Source organism: Ranitomeya variabilis, chromosome 5 (genome assembly GCF_051348905.1).
Source record: "Ranitomeya variabilis isolate aRanVar5 chromosome 5, aRanVar5.hap1, whole genome shotgun sequence".
NCBI classification, from domain to species: Eukaryota; Metazoa; Chordata; class Amphibia; order Anura; family Dendrobatidae; genus Ranitomeya; species Ranitomeya variabilis.
The window spans coordinates 149,532,496-149,553,893 of record NC_135236.1 but is presented as its reverse complement, the minus strand read 5'-3'; the positions used below and the strand labels follow the sequence as shown (position 1 = coordinate 149,553,893).

At 43.6% G+C, this 21,398-nt stretch overlaps 1 protein-coding gene and 1 long non-coding RNA gene across 3 annotated transcripts in view; one reads left to right on the top strand and one right to left on the bottom strand.

Moving 5' to 3' along the window:
- The window catches only part of CHD2 (chromodomain helicase DNA binding protein 2), a 128,183-nt gene that overhangs the window by 15,457 nt on the left and 91,328 nt on the right, over positions 1 to 21,398 (top strand). For both annotated transcript variants that reach the window (XM_077263423.1, XM_077263422.1), the window contains exons 3-6: positions 18,657 to 18,873; positions 19,489 to 19,575; positions 20,868 to 20,926; positions 21,058 to 21,174. In XM_077263423.1, coding sequence (XP_077119538.1) covers positions 18,657 to 18,873; positions 19,489 to 19,575; positions 20,868 to 20,926; positions 21,058 to 21,174 — 480 coding nt within the window. The remainder of the gene's footprint in view (positions 1 to 18,656; positions 18,874 to 19,488; positions 19,576 to 20,867; positions 20,927 to 21,057; positions 21,175 to 21,398) is intronic.
- On the bottom strand, positions 3,765 to 11,657 carry LOC143773465 (uncharacterized). Its single transcript, XR_013215194.1, has 3 exons — positions 11,156 to 11,657; positions 9,946 to 10,053; positions 3,765 to 3,806 (listed from the first exon to the last, which is right to left on the bottom strand). It is a non-coding gene; the product is annotated as an uncharacterized LOC143773465 (long non-coding RNA).

Sequence of the window (21,398 nt, the reverse complement as noted above, 5' to 3'; positions counted from 1 at the left end):
TGAGCTTTATTGAAGGCCACAGCTGCAAATGCTGCAATCATCGTATTTATTGCCAAGTGTGACAACATAAATCATAGTATTGCACACGGACAAATTACTTTTCTTAGAGAACAGTTTGCATTCTGTAAGGCCCCTTTCACACATCAGTTTTTTGCCATCATGCAAACTCCGGCAAAATTTTTTCTCATAGACTTGTATTAGCGACGAATGGCCTCACGTTTCATCTGTTTTTTTTGCTGGATCAGTTTAAAATCCGTTTTCCGGTGGCTGGAGAAAACTGACATAGAAACGTTTTTTCTGTCCGCCGAAAAATGGCCAGTAACGGATCCGGCGAAAAACGGGAGAAACGTGAGGTCAAATGGTGTAATCTGGCGACCAATTTGGGTTTTTGAAACAAATCACCAGTTGTCACTGGTTATTTGTGTCCCTATCAGATTAGATAGCTGACCTGCAGGGTCCAAAAATCTGTCTGCTACTTTTCAAAGGCATTATCCAGTGTGATCTACAGGTAAGTTTCTCTGAAGTCAAACTGAAGATGGATCCTAATGGATATTGTTTTAAAATCTTCTGAAACTGACCTAAGGTTGTGTTTGACATGTTTGGGCAGTAGAGTTGCCCATCCGATATATGGGAAGTGTTAGTGTATAGCACTCGCATTTCATGCACAGTTAGGCTACGTTTACACGTTGCGTTTTTTTTTTTTTTTTGCAGGCAAAACCTGCTCTCTTGGCAATAAAGAAGTTGCTTTAAAAAAGTAGGTTTTGCTTTTCTGCTGCATTTTTGTTCCTGAGTTTTCTGCCACCAAAACGCAGCAAAATGTGATGACTGCGCTTTTTTCCTGCTTTTTTGCACTTATTGCTTTCTATGGGTGTAAAAACACTGCAAAAATGCTGAAAGTGTCATGCTGCAGTTTTAAAAAACGCAGCAATTTTCCAATTCAGTCAGGAAAAAAAACTGTGCATGCGATTTCTGATATCTCATTGCTTTTTGCTGGTAATGTAAAACGCAGCTATTAATTTGCATAAAAAGCAGAAAAACCACAACTCGTGAACATAACCTTAGGCAATGTTCAAACATATTCAGCATTTGCTCAGTATTTTACCTCAGTATTTGTGAGCCGAAACCAGGAGTGCGTGAAAATGCAGATTTGGTGACGTATTTCTATTATACTTTTCCTCTGATTGTTCCACTCTTGACTTTGGCTTACAAATACTGAGGTAAAAAAAACTCCCCAAATACTGAGCGTGTGTCCGTGGCCTCGGAGTACTTGCACATGGAGGTTACTTAGGTGGTATTGGCTGCAGGTACGCTCTAAAAGCCCTAAAAATTACTTGTTAGAATGACTCTCCCTACTAATTTCTGTTGTGAAACTGCTTTGTTGGTGACGTGTTCACTGTTCAGTCTTTGAAGTGTTCTTTTTCATTTATGGTTTCTATAAACACCTGGTGTCAGAAAAGAAGGTGCCCATCACTTTGAAGGATCTGCTGAAGAAAAACGCTCTAAAAGGCTGCAAATAATCTACTGAGGAAAAAAAACTTGCAAAAAGCTTAAAAATGTCTTTGAAATCCATTCAGGAGATAAAAAAAAAAAAATCCACGAAGATGGAATGTTTCCAGAAATTGTTTTTGTTTAAAAAACCCCCCACTGTTTTTGACCACCACATAAAAAAAATCTCCACATTCACATACCCTTATGTTGCACAGAGCTTTTGATGGAGAAAAAAGTCCACAAATAATCTGGTTGTGTGCTACCAATCAAGTATGCGACACAAATCGCATATTTATAAATGTGATTCTTCAGAATTTTTATTAGGCTACTTTCACACATCAGGTTTTTGTTTCAGACACAATCCGGCTAATGTGGTAAAAACCGGATAAGGTGCAAATAGTGAAAAAACTGATGCAACGGATCCGTTTTTCTGCCGGATCCGGTTTTTATTTTTAACATGGAGTTTTCAGTGACTTTCTGGAAAAAAGAGAGAGAGAGAGACCCCAGAACGAAAAATATGCATGATTTCAATGGAGAATGCCGGATCCGCACTCCGGATTGATTGTTTCACATCTCCGTCTCACGCGTTTTTGGCCGGTTCCGTCACTGCGTTTTTTTTCGCCGAACAAAAAAACCTTCCTCTGGACGTTTTCTCCGTCCGCAGGAAACAACTATTTGGATGGATCCGGAAAAAAACGGATGAAACTTCCACCCATCAGGCACAATCCGCCGCTAATGCAAGTCTATGAGAAAAAAACGGACCTGGCGTAAAAAAACTGGATCCGTTTTTTTCAAAACTTGCCGGATTGTGCCTGAAACAAAAAACCTGATGTGTGAAAGTAGCCTTAGTCTATGCCTCATGAAGGGACCTGAGTAGTCTCGAAAGCTTGCAAATTGTTACCATCTTTTCAGTTAGCCATTAAAAGTATCAACCACTGAGGACTCTCAAATCTGAATATTTTTCTATCCACTGGCTAACACACTACCATGATATATATATCTTTCCTATAAAGAGAAAAATCAGACAAACTGAACATTTTGCACTGGTCTCTTAATTTTTGCCAGAGCTGTATTTTTTATATATCATAAATGTCTCTAATAGCAATGCCTTTTTTTTATTGTGAGCCTTGGAAGTAGTTCAATCTAACTATGTGACCCTCAGATTACAAAAGGTTATGCAATGCTGGAATATACCGGTATTGTGACAACAAACATTAGAAGGACTCCTTCTAAAGGCCCCGTCTCACATAGCGAGATCGCTAGCGAGATCGCTGCTGAGTCACAAGTTTTGTGACGCAACAGCGACCTCCATAGCGATCTCGCTATGTGTGACACGTACCAGCGATCAGGCCCCTGCTGCGAGATCGCTGGTCGTGTCAGAATGGCCTGGACCTTTTTTTGGTCGTTGAGGCCCCGCTGACATCGCTGAATCGGTGTGTGTGACACCGATCCAGCGATGTCTTCACTGGTAACCAGGGTAAACATCGGGTTACTAAGCGCAGGGCCGCGCTTAGTAACCCGATGTTTACCCTGGTTACCAAAAAAAACAAACAGTACATACTCGCCTTTCGGTGTCCCTTGCCGTCTGCTTCCTGCTCTCACTGACTGCCGCCGTACAGTGAGAAGTGAGAGCACAGCAGTGACGTCACCGCTGCGCTCTGCTCTCAGTGTACGGCGGCTCAGTCAGAGCAGGAAGCAGACGGCAAGGGACACCGAAAGGCGAGTATGTACTGTTTGTTTTTTTTGGTAACCAGGGTAAACATCGGGTTACTAAGCGCGGCCCTGCGCTTAGTAACCCGATGTTTACCCTGGTTACCCGGGTGCTGCAGGGGGACTTCGGCATCGTTGAAGACAGTTTCAACGATGCCGAAGTCGTTCCCCTGATCGTTGGTCGCTGGGGAGAGCGGTCTGTGTGACAGCTCCCCAGCGACCACACAGCGACTTACCAACGATCACGGCCAGGTCGTATCGCTGGTCGTGATCGTTGGTAAATCGCTTAGTGAGACGGGGCCTTAAGTCATCAAGACAGTCATTCCCATCTGCTGAGCTGAACGCATCTTCTCAATTTTACAGAAGTTTTTATAACTGGATACTCTGGCCAGTATTTCACTTCATTGATATCTCAGTGAAGATCTGGCGCGGTGTACACTCAGATTCCTGTGTAAACCGCTACAAGTAGAAGAAATGCTGCAGGCAGGATTTTAATACGAGGATAAAGGTATAAGTCATTGGTGAGCACATAACACAAATGGTTGGTAGATGGACTGGAGATGTAAGGCGAGGGTTGATTAGGGCCTGGTTTAGTTTTTGTGCTGAAACTAGAAGAAAAAAAATGAATAGTGCTTTATGCTAAATGAACATGAAGTGGCAAACATATTTGGAGATCTTCAATAAAACAGGCTCACCTGTTGCCACCACATATTAAGTGCTAAAATCATTAAGTTTTACTTTTTGGTAATAGTTTTTATAAGTTTTTTCTATATGAACTGTAGCATGTCAATTCTTTGTGCGGAATCTGCAGCGGTTTTACACCTGCTCCATAATAGAAAACCGCAGGTGAAAAACCGCGATAAATCCGCAGGAAAAACGCAGTGTTTTTGCTCTGCAGATTTATCAAATCCGCTGTGGAAAAATCCGCAGTGGACCATTCTACGTGTGCACATAGCCTTAAAGTAGTAAAATAGGGTGCGCTCTATCTATATTAGTTATACAGGCAGCCCGTCATCTGAGTGGATAGCTTTCCTGAGGAGGCATGCAGTCCATTCCCTAAACATGCCCCTCCTGGATTGTTTGACATCTCACATGCCATGATATGCTTTAACAAGTCAGAGCGCCATCTGACACGAGTGCTGATGAAGCTGAGACTAATTATTATTTTTATTATTATTTATATAGCACCATTGATTCCATGGTGCTGTACATGAGAAGGGGTTACATACAAATTACAGATATCGCTTACAGTAAGCAAACTTAACAATGACAGATTGATGTAGAGGGTTGGGTGAGGACCCTGCCCTTACGAGCTTACATTCTACAGGATGGTGGGGAAGGAGACTATAGGTTGAGGGTTGCAGCAGCTCCGGTGTTTGTGAGGCGGTTGCTCCGATTGTGGTGAGGAGGCAGCAGGGTTATTGCAGGCTGTAAGCTTTCCTGAAGAGATGGGTTTTCAGGTTCCGTCTGAAGGATCCTAATGTGGTTGGTAGTCGGACGTGTTGGGGCAAAGAATTCCAGAGGATGGGGGATATTTGGGAGAAGTTTTGGAGGCTGTTGGGAGAAGTGTGGAGGAGAGAAGGAGGTCTTGGGAGGACCGGAGATTACGTGAGGGAAGATATCGGGAGATTAGTTCAGAGATATATGGAGGAGACAGGTTATGGATGGCTTTGTGGGTCAGTATTAGTAATTTGAACTGGATACGCTGAGGGAATGGGAGCCAGTGAAGAGATTTGCAGATGCGGGGAAGCTGAGGAGTAGCGAGGAGAGAGATGAATTAGTCGGGCAGCAGAGTTAAGGATGGATCGGAGAGATGCAACTGTGTTAGCAGGGAGGCCAAAGAAAAGGATGTTGCAGTAGTCGAGGTGAGAGATGATGAGGGCATGCACAAGCATTATAGTAGATTGAAGGTTGAGGAAAGGACGGATTCTGGAGATATTTTTGAGCTGGAGGTGACAGGAGGTGGAAAGAGCTTGATGTGCAGTTTGAAGGACAGGGCAGAGTCAAGGGTTACTCTGAGGCAGCGGACTTCCAGTATGGTGGAAAGCATGATGTCGTTAATTGCGATAGATAGGTCAGGTAAGGAGGATCTATGAGATGGAGGAAAGATGATGAGTTCAGATTTGTCCACATTGAGTTTGAGGAAGCGAGAGGAGAAGTAGGATATGGCTGATAGACACTCCGGGATTCTGGACAGCAGAGAGGTGACGTCTGGGCCAGAGAGGTAGATCTGAGTGTCATCAGCATACGGGCTCATACTCACTTGCGAGAAACTCGGATGAGTCTCGCACGGCAATACCCGGCACTCAGGAGCGGAGCGTGCAGCTGCATGTATTCCTATGCGGCTGCACGCTCCGATCTGAGTGCCAGCAGAAGCGCCGGATATTAACCCCTTCATGACCTTGGGATTTTCCGTTTTTCCTTGTTCGTTTTTTTCTCCCCTCCTTCCCAGGGCCATAACTTTTTTTATTTTTCCGTCAGTATGGCCATGTGAGGGCTTATTTTTTGCGGAACGAGTTGTACTTTTGAACGACATCATTGGTTTTACCATGTCGTGTACTAGAAAACGGGAAAAAAATTCCAAGTGCGGTGAAATTGCAAAAAAAGTGCAGTCCCACACTTGTTTTTTGTTTGGCTTTTTTGCTAGGTTCACTAAATGCTAAAACTGACCTGCCATTATGATTCTCCAGGTCAGTACGAGTTCATAGAGACCTAACATGACTAGGTTATTTTTTATCTAAGTGGTGAAAATAAATTCCAAACTTTGCTAAAAACTAGTTAATAGATCGCGATTCTGCCCGCGCCTATTACGGGCACATGTCAGCTGTTCAAAACAGCTGACATGTCCCGGCTTTGATGCGGGCTCACCGCCGGAGCCCACATCAAAGCGGGGCTCCTGACCTCGGACATACTATCCCGTCCGAGGTCAGAAAGGGGTTAACATGCGAGACTCATCAGAGTTTCTCAGGAGGGAGTATGAGCCCTAAAGGTGGTACTGGAATCATGGGACTTTATGGGACTAATATACCAGTTGGGTACTTCCTTACCTAGATTGTAAAGACAGAGTTCCCAATTCATCAAAGTATTTTTGCCTTTGAAAGGTCATAAAAGTGGTGCACAACTCGAAATTTGCACAAAAATGTTGGAACTTTTGGCATTTCCACACCTAAGGCTGGTTTCACATTTGCGTCTTTGTGCGTAGCATTTGATCCGCAGGCATCATGCGTGTATATATATATATATATATATATATATATATATATATATATTTATTTAACATTGTGTACGCATGGACATGTGTTTGCATGCTTTTGCGTACGCATGCTTCGTTTCATGGTGGGGCACGGCGAACACAACATGTTGCTTTTTTTGGAGGCGTCAAATATGCACAGGCATGCGCATAAGTGCGTAAAAAACGCATTAATGCTTATTTGAATGAATGCATACGCAAGGACTTTTTTACTCATGCGTTTGATGCGCTTGCGTACTTCGGACTGCGCATGTCCAGGAGCTGTTTTGAGACACGCCCATTGAGACGCCCTCCTGGAAATATCGAACGCATGCGCGTAAACAACGCAAACAAAACGCATACAAACGCATGCGCACACAGCGCTTTTTTCTTTTTTGCCATCATGCATAAGCTGATGCAGATAAAAAACGCTGCGTAAACATGCATTTGCATGTGTTTTGGCATACGTATGCAGATGATACGCTGCCCACATATACGCAAATGTGAACTTAGCCTAAGTAAGCAGGGCATGGCTGGGCCTCGCAAACCCCACCCAACAATTCCTTAAACGTTACCCCACAAATGTACCGCAGTCCCCTACTAATTTAATCACCTGCACAGAATGATTCCAGCACCTTGTGGAATGCTAAGGAAATCCTGAAAACATGACCTGTTGGCGGCCCTCGAGGAATGCAGTTTGACACCTCTGATTTAGGACATACGGAACAATGACTGATCGAAGAAGAAAAGGTGATGGATACCATGAGTCTTGTGTCATGCAAACAGTAAAGCATCCCAAAACCATTCATATGTGAGATTGATTTTCATCAATGGATTGGACTCAGTATTTTGCCTAAGATCACTGCCATGAAAAAAAGAATGGTAACTAAACATCTTCCAAAAGCAATTTCTCCCAGCGATCCAGGAACAATATGGTGATGAACAATCCTTTCTCGAAGCATGACAGAGCAACGTCACAAGGTGACTATGATAACTAAATGCCTCAGTAAACAAAACATTGAAATTTTAGGGCCACAGTTAGAAAACTCCCCAGATTTCAATACGAATGAGAATCTGTGGTTAATCCTCAAAAAGTGGGTGGACAAACACAGAAATTTTTGTAAACATCAAGCCTTATTGGACAAGAATGGGCTGTCCTAAGTCAGGATTTGGCCAAGAGACTGGTAACCAGCATCTCAGGGCGAAGTGCAGAAGTCTTAAATAATAATTGTATATATTGAGTCTTTGCATAAACTTGATGTATTTGTGGGCCTGTACTAATTAGGTCGGGCTTTGGGGAAGTTGATTATGGAGGTTTACAAGTTTAAAGTTCCATGCAATCTGAAGTACTTGGTTCTGGGACTGGTAGGGGAGGTTGGAGGATCAGATCCAGTTCAGTTGGCCATATCTAAAATACTGTCAAGCCAGAAAATCTATTGATAAGTAGTGATGAGCGAATAGCATTGTTGCTCGGGTGATCTCCTAGTATTTGTTAGTGCTCGGAGATTTAGTTTTCGTCCCTCAGCTGCATGATTTACTGCTGCTGGTCAGCCTGAATACATGTGGGAATTCCCTAACAAACAGGCATTCCTCACATGTATTCAGCCTGTCTAGCAGCCGTAAATCATGCAGCTGCGGGTGAAGAAAGCTAAATCTGCAAGCACTAACAAATACTCAGAGACCACCCGAGCAACGAGTATACTCGCTCATCACTATTGAAAAGTACTGGTTGGTCGATAGCCCTCCATCAGTAGACTAGGCAGGTCAGTGTCTGAATTACACAATATTAATGGAAAAAAAAAAGATTTATATTAAAAGGGGAGCAATGGCTAAATTTGGTAAATGGACTGGATATCCATTGGTTTTATCTAAGGAGCTGGCAAAAGATGGAGTTTTTAACCAATTAATACTTGGCTAAAAACAGCATGTTTGGTGGATTGCACACTAGAAGTAGGAGGGTGGGGTGTAGTTGGAGGGAGGGAAAGTTGCTGATTGTAAGACATTATTTTGATAGGAAAACCTGTATGATATTTGGAAACTCATGTATATGTGCTGTATAATGATCCTGATTGTTAAAAATCATGTAATTTTAATTAGTTCAATAAAAGTTTACTGATGTAAAAATAAACTTTGTCAATAAAAGTGTAAAAAGATCTAAAAACATTGACCCAGCAAACTTTGTGAAAACCAAAATTTGTCAGTCTCTAAACCTCTGGCCACAGTTGTACACATGGGTCCATATGCATTACGCGATGCGGAGCATTAAACGACAGCCGTTTAATAATCTGTTTCTATAGGTCAGCGGTGCACAACATATTTTGGTCTAAGGGCCACATTTCTATACTGAACCTATCCCAGGGGCCACAAAAAATGTACAGGGGTACTTGCATGAATACATCACTAGAACCACCATCAGTACATTAATACATCACTACAATCAAGTTTTAAGTATTTGAGGAGGATTTTGAGAGTCTCTCCTCCAAAGAGATCAATGTGAAAACACGCTAGCTTAAACTGAGTTTTTGGAGCAGAAATTCAACAAATCCTCCTCCTAAAAATATTCAAAACTTAGAGATTTGAGATGAAGTTTTAACATAGCCATGAAGCACGTTGTAGATTGCTACATGTCTTGAAGATAAGTACATGAATGCGGCACTAGAAACACCTTCAGTACATGAATGTGATGCCAGAACCACTGTCGATAAATCAATGCGGCTGCAGGACCACAGTCAGTGCATGAATGCAACACCAGAACCACAGTCAGTACATGAATTCAGCACCAGAACCACCACCAGTACGTGAATTGAGCGGCAGAACCACCTCCAGTACAAGAATTCAGCGCCAGAACCACTGCCAGTATGTGAATTTAGCGTCAGAACCACCGCCAGTCTGGGAATTCAGCACGAGAATCACCACCAGTACAGGAATGCAGCGCCAGAACCACTGTCAGTACATGTATACAATACCAAGTACCAAGTATCCACTACTTTTGGATCCTTCAAAAGAAACCTGAAAACCCATCTCTTCAAAGAAGCTTACAGCCTGTAAAGACTACACGGCCACCTCAACACCAATGGAGCTACTGCAACCCTCGACCTACTGTCTCCTTCCCCATAATCCTGTAGATTGTAAGCCCGCAAGGGCAGGGTCCTCTTCCCGCTGTACCAGTCAGTCATTGTTAGTTTTGTTTACTGTAAGTGATATTTGTATTTTGATGTAACCCCTTCTCATGTACAGCACCATGGAATTAATGGTGCTATATAAATAAACAATAATAATAATAAATAGTAGTGCAGAGATCAAATGCAATGTCAGGTAAGCCCCATATATACGGTAATTGTATTGCTTGTATGTTCTTAACAATGGTGAGGAGATACTGGAAGTTATTGTTAATAGCAATCATGAGACTGCGGACCATAGAGGAAGCACATCACTGATGAGATGTAGTCAGGATCCCAAACATTTAAATCCAGGTACCTTATAAGTGACATCGTATCAGAATGGAGTCGTCCTCGTACCTTTTTTCTCCACGTAGTCTAAACGCCATGATGAGATTTCATGCCCAGAACTTGTTTCTGCATGCTTCCCTTTTTTCTGTTTGTAGCAACACATACTGACACGATGCCCTAATTAAAAATAAAAGAATCATGATATTGCTCCATAAATAAAAATGTCTCACCATGCTGTGCACCTGAATAAATGCCACATAGTAACAAGGGAGCGAGGTCTCCCAGACAGCTCCACGGGCCGCACAGCATATTTTGGCGGGCTGTATGTTGTGAAGGCTTACGCACTCAGAAATCTGTAATGTATTATCTAGTGCACATAGGCTCTCATTGGTTATGTATACACAGGATGATGCGTTGCTGAGAACACTGATTTTTTTGTGTGCTAGCCAAAAGATAATTTCTTCCGATGTTAGGGTGATCAGCAGCCTATTTAAAATGCAATGTTATCGTGAAACAAGTGTTACCATGAGTGCTTGTTCACAATTCCCGTAGGGTTATTCATGTCCTGTGAACTTCTCATCTGGGCTTTTACCCCTGTAGACCTGTTCATCTTTTAGGAATGAGTCTGATGGCCTTGCTGTATATGTATCTGTGATTATTGGTTATGCTGGCAAATGGCTGTCTCCCAGCTGTGTGTTTCATTCGGCATACCTTGTACTTATGCATTGTGTGTTTGGTTGCTGTCTGACAATGGCCACAATCTGAATTGACACCCGCCACCGTAGGGACCCATTGAAAAAAAATATGGATCTCTGTATAGGAAAGCCCAGTCTGTTGTGCTTTACTATACATTTAAATAAACAGTATTCAGACTCCAAAATGACTCATGACCTCTGTATAGTAAGTGGGGCCTATGGGAAAGATAGCATATGTTGCTAGATTTTTCTATTGTATGCGTTTGGGCAAGTACAAAAACACACAGCGGCCATTAAACGACCATTTATCGGCTGTTCGCAAGCCATTTGGCAGTCATTTAATGAACCAGAATTCTGTGTACATAGAATACAATTGCTCTCGGCAGTACATGTCCTGTTTACACGAGCAGTTGGCGAATAAGAGTTCTTACGAATGTTGGTTCCCTATGTTTGTATCAGGTAAGTAGGCCAGTAAGGAGAGAATGAGACGTTGGCTCCTCCATACACTTTAGATGACTGTTGGTCTATCGATGGTTCAGCCGATGGCTATCTCTCCCAACTCTTACATTCACATTAGCACTTACCTGGCCGAGCGCTCTTGTGCTCTCTATAAGAGCTGGTGGCTTATGTCTACAGTATATCCTAGGTATTTGGCATCTATGTCGTAAGCCTCAGTTATTTTCTGCTGGGTTCCTCTTACCGCCTTCCAGATAGAAAAATGATCAGTCGACCTTGGAGTCTGAGCTTTGCGCGTAGGTTAAACTGCTGCTGTTGACGGTGGTTTCTGCTGTTGCTGTATCTTTTGCATAAGCAGTTTATTCATCTCCTGCTGTGCCAGCTGTTGTTAGTGCTGCTGCAGCTGGGCTTTCATCAGGTGTTTCCCAGGTCTTCCATGCTGTCTGAAGTTATATACTGGCTTATGGCTGTCTACACTCAGGACAAGCAGTACCTCTGTAGCTGTCATACGTGTTCCCTGGAAATGCTTCCTGTGTTGCGGGTGTGAAAGATGGCGCCAGTGAAATCATGCAGAATCCCACCACTGACTGCCAACACCTGTAAAAGATGGCACTAGAGAGATCACATAGAATCCCACCGCTGCCACTACATGTGACAAACTCACACCTGGCCACCCACCTGATGTCATTATTACATCAGATGGATCACTTAATGTGGTCTGCCCACTATCGCCACTGTGACGTTCTGCACCCCCCTGGGGATACGTAAGGTCAGTTTGGTACATTTTTACACAGCAGAACTCTATATGGTAAGCAGGCCTTTCTCCTGCTCTGAACTGATCAAGGTTGTGAGATTTGTCACAGCCTTTGAGGCTTGACCCCCCCTGCTAAGATAGCTGCACACTGAAGGGGGTCTATGTGTTCTGTTACAGCTGCGCATTGAAGGGTTCTTTTTTAATCCTGTGCCACATAGGATACAAATGATTGACATGAAATTATATCATAATCGATCTCGCTTTCTATCGCACGCCAAGCAAGAGGTAGCGGGATCGATGCTCACATTCTCCATCAATTATGGGATTTCTACTCACTGTGAGTCGTGAGGCAACACACGGAAGCGTTTCCATTTAAATGTTCATGCTGGTATATTGGTGGTTCATAAACATGCCACAAGCAAAGGAAAAATAAACAGCTTTTCAGTGCAGGCAAAACAAAGTACCGGTATATGGTTCTTCAAAGTCTCTTTAGAGCCAATCCTGGTCACACAGGCTGGATAGCATCCAGTATACCGTCTTACTGGAGATAACACACCTAAGGCCTTCTTCCGCCACACACAGACCATTTTAACATGTGAACCACACCCAGAGCTTGGGTATGTGGGCAGCAAGACATACCCATTGCTGAGGCCGCCTGTAAAACATAACGCAGATGCACCGAACAAGTACTATGTGCACTAGAGCAATACTCCAGGTTTACATCACAGAGGACAATCAAGTGTGTCATACAGTACAGACCAAAAGTTTGCACACACCTTCTCATTTAAAGATTTTTCTGTATTTTCATGACTATGAAAATTGTACATTCACACTGAAGGCATCAAAACTATGAATTAACACCTGTGGAATTATATACTTAACAAAAAAGTGTGAAACAACTGAAATTATGTCTTAGGCTTCTTTCACACTTCAGTTTTTTGGCGTCAGTCACTTCCGACATAATGACGGATCGACGGATCCGTCACAATAGTTGAAAAAACGGATGTAACGGATCCGTTTTTTTGACGGATCCGTTACTCGGGGGTTGTATATACTTTTTGGAGCATGCGCAATTGAAAAAAATTGAAAAAACGGATTGGGGCGACGGATCCGCCGAAATGACGGTCGCGACGGATCCGTCGCCCATAGGTGGCCATTCTATGAAATGACGGACGCGACGGATCCGTCGCGATCCGCCATTTCAACGCAGACAAAAAACGTTGCAATGACCGTCAATGTCTAGATGACGTCCGCCAAATTTTGACGGATCCGTCGCATGACGGATGGAACGGACGACCATCCGTCACAATCCGTCGCTAATGCAAGTCTATGGGGAAAATAACGGATCCGTCACAAAAAAAACGGATCCGTTATTTGAGGAAAATGGCGGATTTAGACTGACGCCAAACAACTGAAGTGTGAAAGAGGCCTTATATTCTAGGTTCTTCAAAGTAGCCACCTTTTGCTTTGATGACTGCTTTGCACACTCTTGGCACTCTTCTACTATATAATTGTCTAAGGGTCACTTCCGTCTGTCTGTCTGTCACGGATATTCATTGGTCGCGGCCTCTGTCTGTCATGGAAATCCAAGTCGCCGATTGGTCGCAGCAAAACAGCCAAAACCAATCAGCGACGGGCATAGTCCGGCGGCAAAATGGCCGCTCCTTCCTCCCCGCAGTCAATGCCCGCTCCATAATCCCCTCCAGTCAGCGCTCACACACGATTAATGGCAGCGGTAATGGACCGCGTTATGCCGCGGTGTAACGCACTCCGTTAACGCTGCTATTAACCCTGTGTGACCAACTTTTTACTATTGATGCTGCCTATGCAGCATCAATAGTAAAAAGATCTAATGTTAAAAATAATAAAAAAAATAAAAAATCGTTATATACTCACCGTCCGTCGGCCCCTCGGATCCAGAACATGCCTTCCCCTCTCCTCGCGACGCTCCGGTGACCGCTCCATGCATTGCGATCTCGCAAGATGATGACATAGCGGTCTTGCGAGACCGCTACGTCATCATCTCGCGAGACCACAATGCACTCTTGAGACCGGAGCGCATGAGGAGCGTCGGTAACTGCTTCGCCTGGATCCGGGGGCCAACGGAAGGTGAGTATATAACTATTTTTTATTTTAATTCTTTTTTTTAACAGGGATATGATGCCCACATTGCTATATACTATGTGGGCTGTGCAATATACTACGTGGGCTGTGCAATATACTACGTGGGCTGTGCAATATACTACATGGGCTGTGCAATATACTACATGGGCTGTGCAATATACTACGTGGCTGTGCAATATACTACGTGGCTGTGCAATATACTACGTGGCTGGGAAATATACTACGTGGCTGAGCAATATACTACGTGGGCTGGGCAATATACTAGGTGGGCTGGGCAATATACTGTGGGCTGTGCAATATACTACGTGGGCTGTGCAATATACTACATGGCTGTGCTATATACTACGTGGGCTGTGCTATATACTCTGTGGGCTGTGCTATATACTATGTGGCCGGCAGCGAACAATCAGCGACACGCGCAGGCCGGCCGAATCCTGTGTATTCAATATATTATTCTAAAATCTTCATAACTAAACTACATACATATTCTAGAATACCCGATGCGTTAGAATCGGGCTACCATCTAGTACTATATACACACACATACACACACACACACACACACACACACACACACACACACACACACACACACACACACACACACACACACACACCTTATTACATAGAATTCACTAGTGAACTATAAAAATATAACTGTATTTAATCCAGACTTGTACCTTCATTTTTTTCTTTGTTTTTAGTTTTGTCATTTGTAATTGACTTATTGTCTAGTATTTAATGTTTGAGTCTTTCTCCATTTTGAGAGAAGCAGCAGCTGGAGCAGAATAGTCTTGTGCATTATATTACAAAATGGTGTCAGTGTCAGCTGTCCCCTGCTCCCTCATGCAACCTCTAGTGTGCTACTCCTGCCACCTGCTGGCGGTAAGCTGAACAGCGGAGCTGATCACACCATGCTGGTGTGGGGCCTTAGTCATTATGTGAATAATACTGTTTTCTGCACAAATCTTCACCTGTCGTGCTGTTTGGCGGCAGACACCTTGTGAAAAAACCTGCTTGTTGTAGAACTGTTCATAGGTTATTTGAGGAGAATTTAAGACTGCTCAGAAATATGAAACATGCCTCCCGACGGAGGCAGCCTACACTAGGAAGGAATAAATTAATCCATGTTCTTACAATAGTATTAGTTGTTGGCGATTAAACGTTTAATGTAAAAGGATAGAAGTTACTTACGGTCAGACAAAAATACATCTGTTTACTGGTAAAGGATTGTTTCCATCTATAAATAATGGCTTATGGCTAGATCATGGCTTTACTTTATAATAGCAGAGGTCTGACTTCTGGGACGCTCGTTGATCCTCAGACTAGAAGAGATCCAGAGCTCCCTGATTAAACGAGTATTCGGGATACACATACAACTTGATCCTAGGGTGTGCATACTGGGCCTTCTGGGGGTGGGGGTAGATTTAAGGTCCCCTGTGACTACCGCCATTCTGAGAATACTGCTTCTGGCCAGGAAATTGTTAACATTGCACTGTTTAGACCGTAATCCCCAAACATTGGAGGAATTAAAAGCCTGGAGAGAGAGGTACTTACATTAAGGCTGTGTGGACACGTAGCAGATTTTTTGCTGTTTTTTTGCACGTTTTTTCGCTATAAAAACGCGAAAAAAAGCATACTTTATGCATCCCATCATTTTGAATGCATTCTGCAATTTTTGTGCACACGATGTTTTTTTTTTTCTGAGAAAAAAAACGCATCGCTGTAAAAAACGCAGCATGTTCATTAATTTTGCGGATTTTTTGCGGTGCGGATTTCCCACTATATTATTGCATTGGGAAACCCCTGGAAAAATCCGCAAAAAAAAAAACGCGGTAAAAACCCCGAGAAAAATGCATGCAGATTTGTTGCAGAAAATTTCCTATTTTGCTCAGGAAATTTCTGCAAGAAATCCTGAACGTGTGCACATAGCCTAAAAGGAACTCAATAAAAAAGTTTATAAATATATGGGATTGGTGGCTGGTCACCCCTGAGGTGGCTTCTGTGGACCTACTCAGCATAACTGTACTAGACCGATTGGCTATTTTGGCTTTTTAAATATTGCATGTTGAAGACGTATAGATACCAGTTATTTTCTGTTCGTAAACATGTTGTTAGTGGACATACAACCAATGCTAGGTTTGGTATAATCCCTGTATTAATAACGTGTCTCCAGTCTTTGGGAAAATCTTCATTTGGACAAAATTGATAACTTTGTTTGGCATGGACTACCTTGGCAGGTACAGGACTATATAAAGTTTAAGGGTTAAACTTGTTTATTAAGTTTATTGTGTTTGTACTATAATGTATGATGTATGTAATGGTTTATAAAATCATATAATCAATAAAAATGATTTAAAAAAAAAAAAGAAGAGATCCAGAGCTATGAGAGTATAGCTGTGCTGGGACCTGCAGCCAGCCCCCTTAGACAGGCCCACATGGCCGTACCCCATTGAGAAGGTGGCCAGGATGCTACTGCTCGGAGGACATCAAGGGACTCTGTGCTACCCCAGAGCAGAGTCCCCTTCATTCTCCCAGAGGACAGACCCCCCCGATTGTACAGTACTGATACAGTTATATACCATCACTTTGTTGGATAGGAATAAGTCTTTGAATACGATAATGTTGTAAAAATGTATTTCGCTGTTGGAGTTTTCAACTCAAAAACTTACGGTAGTTCCCCATTGTATTATCTCCTGTTACCTATATTGAGCTGACATATTCCATGGCGCTGTACCATGCAGGGAGTGGATTGTCGTCCACATAAGTCCCTGCCACCAAGCACCAATTCTCTTCTCGTTACGTGTTTGGAATATGAGTTTAAGTATCCAGAAAATCTCAGAGAGAAGTGTCGTGCTCCTATAGGGTTATGTGCACATGGCAGAAAGCAAAACCTCTTTGGGAAACCGTCGGCAGGTGTTTTTCTGAAGCGTCTTTGCCGGTGTCTTATCGGCCATTATCGCAGCTAAGCCTTTACTGGATGCTTTCATACATAGAGAGCAGCACTGCTCTAGTGATCTCGTATTGGCTGTAGCCAGCGCTGCGGCCTATCACTGAGCTCAGCGGTTCTGCCGACAGACGGTTGTGATAGCCTGCAGAGCTGTAGATGTGACGTCACCGCTGCAGCCTATCACTGAGCTCAGCGGTTCTGCCGACAGACGGTTGTGATAGCCTGCAGAGCTGTAGATGTGACGTCACCGCTGCAGCCTATCACTGAGCTCAGCGGTTCTGCCGACAGACGGTTGTGATAGCCTGCAGAGCTGTAGATGTGACGTCACCGCTGCAGCCTATCACTGAACTCAGCGGTTCTGCCGACAGACGGTTGTGATAGCCTGCAGAGCTGTAGATGTGACGTCACCGCTGCAGCCTATCACTGAGCTCAGCGGTTCTGCCGACAGACGGTTGTGATAGCCTGCAGAGCTGTAGATGTGATGTCACCGCTGCAGCCTATCACTGAGCTCAGCGGTTCTGCCGACAGACGGTTGTGATAGCCTGCAGAGCTGTAGATGTGATGTCACCGCTGCAGCCTATCACTGAGCTCAGCGGTTCTGCCGACAGACGGTTGTGATAGCCTGCAGAGCTGTAGATGTGATGTCACCGCTGCAGCCTATCACTGAGCTCAGCGGTTCTGCCGACAGACGGTTGTGATAGCCTGCAGAGCTGTAGATGTGACGTCACCGCTGCAGCCTATCACTGAGCTCAGCGGTTCTGCCGACAGACGGTTGTGATAGCCTGCAGAGCTGTAGATGTAACGTCACCGCTGCAGCCTATCACTGAGCTCAGCGGTTCTGCCGACAGACGGTTGTGATAGCCTGCAGAGCTGTAGATGTGATGTCACCGCTGCAGCCTATCACTGAGCTCAGCGGTTCTGCCGACAGACGGTTGTGATAGCCTGCAGAGCTGTAGATGTGACGTCACCGCTGCAGCCTATCACTGAGCTCAGCGGTTCTGCCGACAGACGGTTGTGATAGCCTGCAGAGCTGTAGATGTGACGTCACCGCTGCAGCCTATCACTGAGCTCAGCGGTTCTGCCGACAGACGGTTGTGATAGCCTGCAGAGCTGTAGATGTGACGTCACCGCTGCAGCCTATCACTGAACTCAGCGGTTCTGCCGACAGACGGTTGTGATAGCCTGCAGAGCTGTAGATGTGGCGTCACCGCTGCAGCCTATCACTGAGCTCAGCGGTTCTGCCGACAGACGGTTGTGATAGCCTGCAGAGCTGTAGATGTGGCGTCACCGCTGCAGCCTATACACAGTCACTTGGGCAGTGGCAGAGACTGAGGGTTGGATCAGGAAGGATAAGAGTCGGACGATTTTCTTATTTTTATCATGGCAAGCATTGTTTTCTTTTTCCCCAGAACATGAAAGGGACAACCCCTCTAAAGTTGTGTTAATGTCCCCCTGGAATAGACTAAACCACAGTGAGTCCATACAGAGTTAGGCTAGGGGCACACATACGTTGGAGCTTCTGTTACGAATCTGTCGAAAGTTGTATCATTTTTTTTTTTGCTAGAAGTAAAAGCTGAACCTGACGGCATCCCAAACTGAATCCAAGTGGACCCTACTGCAGTGAGTGGGGTCTATCTGACTACATTTGTATCTGCCACGGATGTAACTTCTGAAATAGAAAAACCACACCAAACACTAGCGTGACTCTCCCTTGACATACGTATTTTACAGATTTCTGTGTAGATTAGTATTCTCTAAATTCCCAGTCAGTCTTACGTATACATTTCACTTTCTGATCTAGCCATTCAGCATCGGAAGAGTCCAATCACTCTGCGACAGAGTCAGGCAGCCAATCAGAGAGTGAGCAGGCCAGCGGCGAATCCAACAGCAGCTCCGAGTCCTCCGAGAGCCAGTCTGAATCCGAGTGCGAATCCAATGGATCCAAAACACAGGAACTGCTCTCCGATGCCAAAGAAAAGTCTGTGCCCAAAAAGGAGAGGCTGGCCGATGTGAAAAAGGTAAGATCTGTGGGGGTGGGAAGAAAAAAAATGGTGTGTTCACGTGTGGGAATGTTTCCTGCTGTCAGTGTTGTGCTGCTGGGCAGCTATGAAATGTCATTTATAACGTCTGGCATGCTGCCCTTTCCGTCTTAGTTTTGCCACCATGTTCCCTTCGGTTCCAGTGGAAAGAGCACATCTTAAAAACATTTTTTTTCTAGAGGTTGATTGAGGTAACTGTTCCTTGAACTGCTTCTTTACGAGAAAGTAATGACATAGGCACCTATATTAATACATGATTTTATCACACTTTTTACAATAGTTCTGTATATATTAACGTTTATTAGACTTGACATCAGCACTTGTGGATTGATGTTCTGTATAATTGGACGATTATTTGGAAAAATAAGTTACTTGTAATGTTAGATCAATTTGAGTAAATCAGGCAAGAATATAACATTTAAGATATTGTCTTTTATACCCTCGTATTAGTAACTGTGTGATGTGGTTCTGAGATGGAAACCAATTTCAGAATATCGCTTCCAGAAAGACCAAGCTCTGGTCGTTGATAATTGTCCATTGGTAGCATTAGGCAGTATAATAACTATCAGATCATTGTCCCATTATTTTCTTTAGATGTGGGAAGAATACCCTGATGTGTATGGTGTAAGAAGGTCTAACAGGAGCCGACAAGAGCCTTCAAGATTCAACATTAAGGCAGAGGTAAGAAGCAACATCTGTGTTCCTTCCAATTAGAGCCTGGATGGAGACTGATGCTTGATTTGTGTCTTCAGAATTCCCCATAGGTGTTTCGGTTGGGTTCAAATCAGGAGACATAATGTTGTGGAAGCAGAATTCTCAAAACATCTCAAATTATTCAATATAGAGTATGAGCACTAATGCAGAAATACACGTACTTACACGTCTTTGCTGCTATTAATGAGGTTATTAATGGTTGTCTGAAGACTGTATTGCCACGCTGAACGCACTTGGACAAGTCATCAAGATGCGCTTCTGGCAGCTTCCCTGTAAGTAGACCATTGATGTCCCAAATGTGGTAGATGAGAGGCAAGTCCCGTTCGGAGGCCTTGGTAGCGCATTAAGTCTACGTAGGCTGCTCACAGAAGCATCTCAACATGTGGCCTGGTGTTGTCTTGTTGATAAAATGGCTTATGGGACACTTTGAACTTTGGAGAAATGGCCATACCACTTGTTATATGACCAAATCAATGTAACTCTGACCTGTTAGCACATCTGAAATGAAGACTAGAGGGGTCAAGCTGCCTTACATTTTGCCAACCCACAACAATCCTAGGAGTCGGACTGTTGTGACATTACCTAGTGAAGCCTTCTTGAGTGCATTGCCCACATGGTTTTGTCAGATTTGAAGAATGGCGTGTACTGATCCTTCTGTATTGAAAGTGAAATTATATGTCGGATTAGGTGTCTATACAAACCATCATAAGGCATGTGCATGACATTGGGCCAGATCTCCAGCTACGAGTGTTCAAGTAACTTCACGGCACTGCTCTGAAAGGCTATCATGGTGCATAGCAAGATGGTAATGGAGGCTGAAAGTGGATCTATCCTCTTCAGAGACACACTTTTGTCTTGGATGCCATATTAGCTGAGATTGGCCTGGAGGCCGAGGTCAACTCCATGAAGAAGTGCTCACAAGGGATTGTGAAAGTGTCCCAGGAACCATTTTTCAGCATGAGAACACTAGGCTGCATGTTGCTTGTGCAATTGTGAGCAGCCTGTGTGGGCTAATGGCACTACCATGGTCTACAACATAGGTGAGTATATTTCTGCCCATCGCAATACTAAATGAATGGAGATGTTCTGAAAATGTTGTTTCCATTTTTTCATCAATTGCATATAGGTAAAATGTCTTTCAATCCCGTGATTTCATCATTCCATTGCTTTTCCCTCTTTGTGTTGCAATTTCAAAGATAAAACGTGGATGTATATACTCCATGTATGTGCCTATTATTTTCTTTGGGCTGTTTTTTTAGACTACAGATTCTGAAAGTGAAAGCCCAAGGAGGAGGAGTACAAGATCAACCTGCAAGAAGTGAGTATTTCTGAACCCCAACCATGTGGCAGGTACAGCTGCCTTCACAATTCCAGTACTCTATTTTTTATCTCGCTTTGTCTTTTTAAATTAAAGTTAATATTAAGTTAATATTTGTGCTATGTTCACAGGGAGAAGAAAAAAGTTTCAGATGAAGATGATGATGATGAAGACGATGATGATGCTAGCAGTGGCGAAAGTGACTTTGATCTGCCAAAATCTAGATCCAGACAAGTGCCATCTAGAAAGTATGTGTGACTATTTTATGGTTTCCAATTACTCCGTCTGATATGGAGTTAGAGAAATTGTCCCTAGGACAGACCTCTTTACATTACAACCAGAATAAAACTATACTTGTAGATGGAACAGTCGGAGGAGGTATAATTCATCTAGGGGTTATAGTTATAGCCACTACATTGGGGTAGGGATAGTAGGGATGTTGTCATGTTTATGGATCTGACACCTGTCTTAT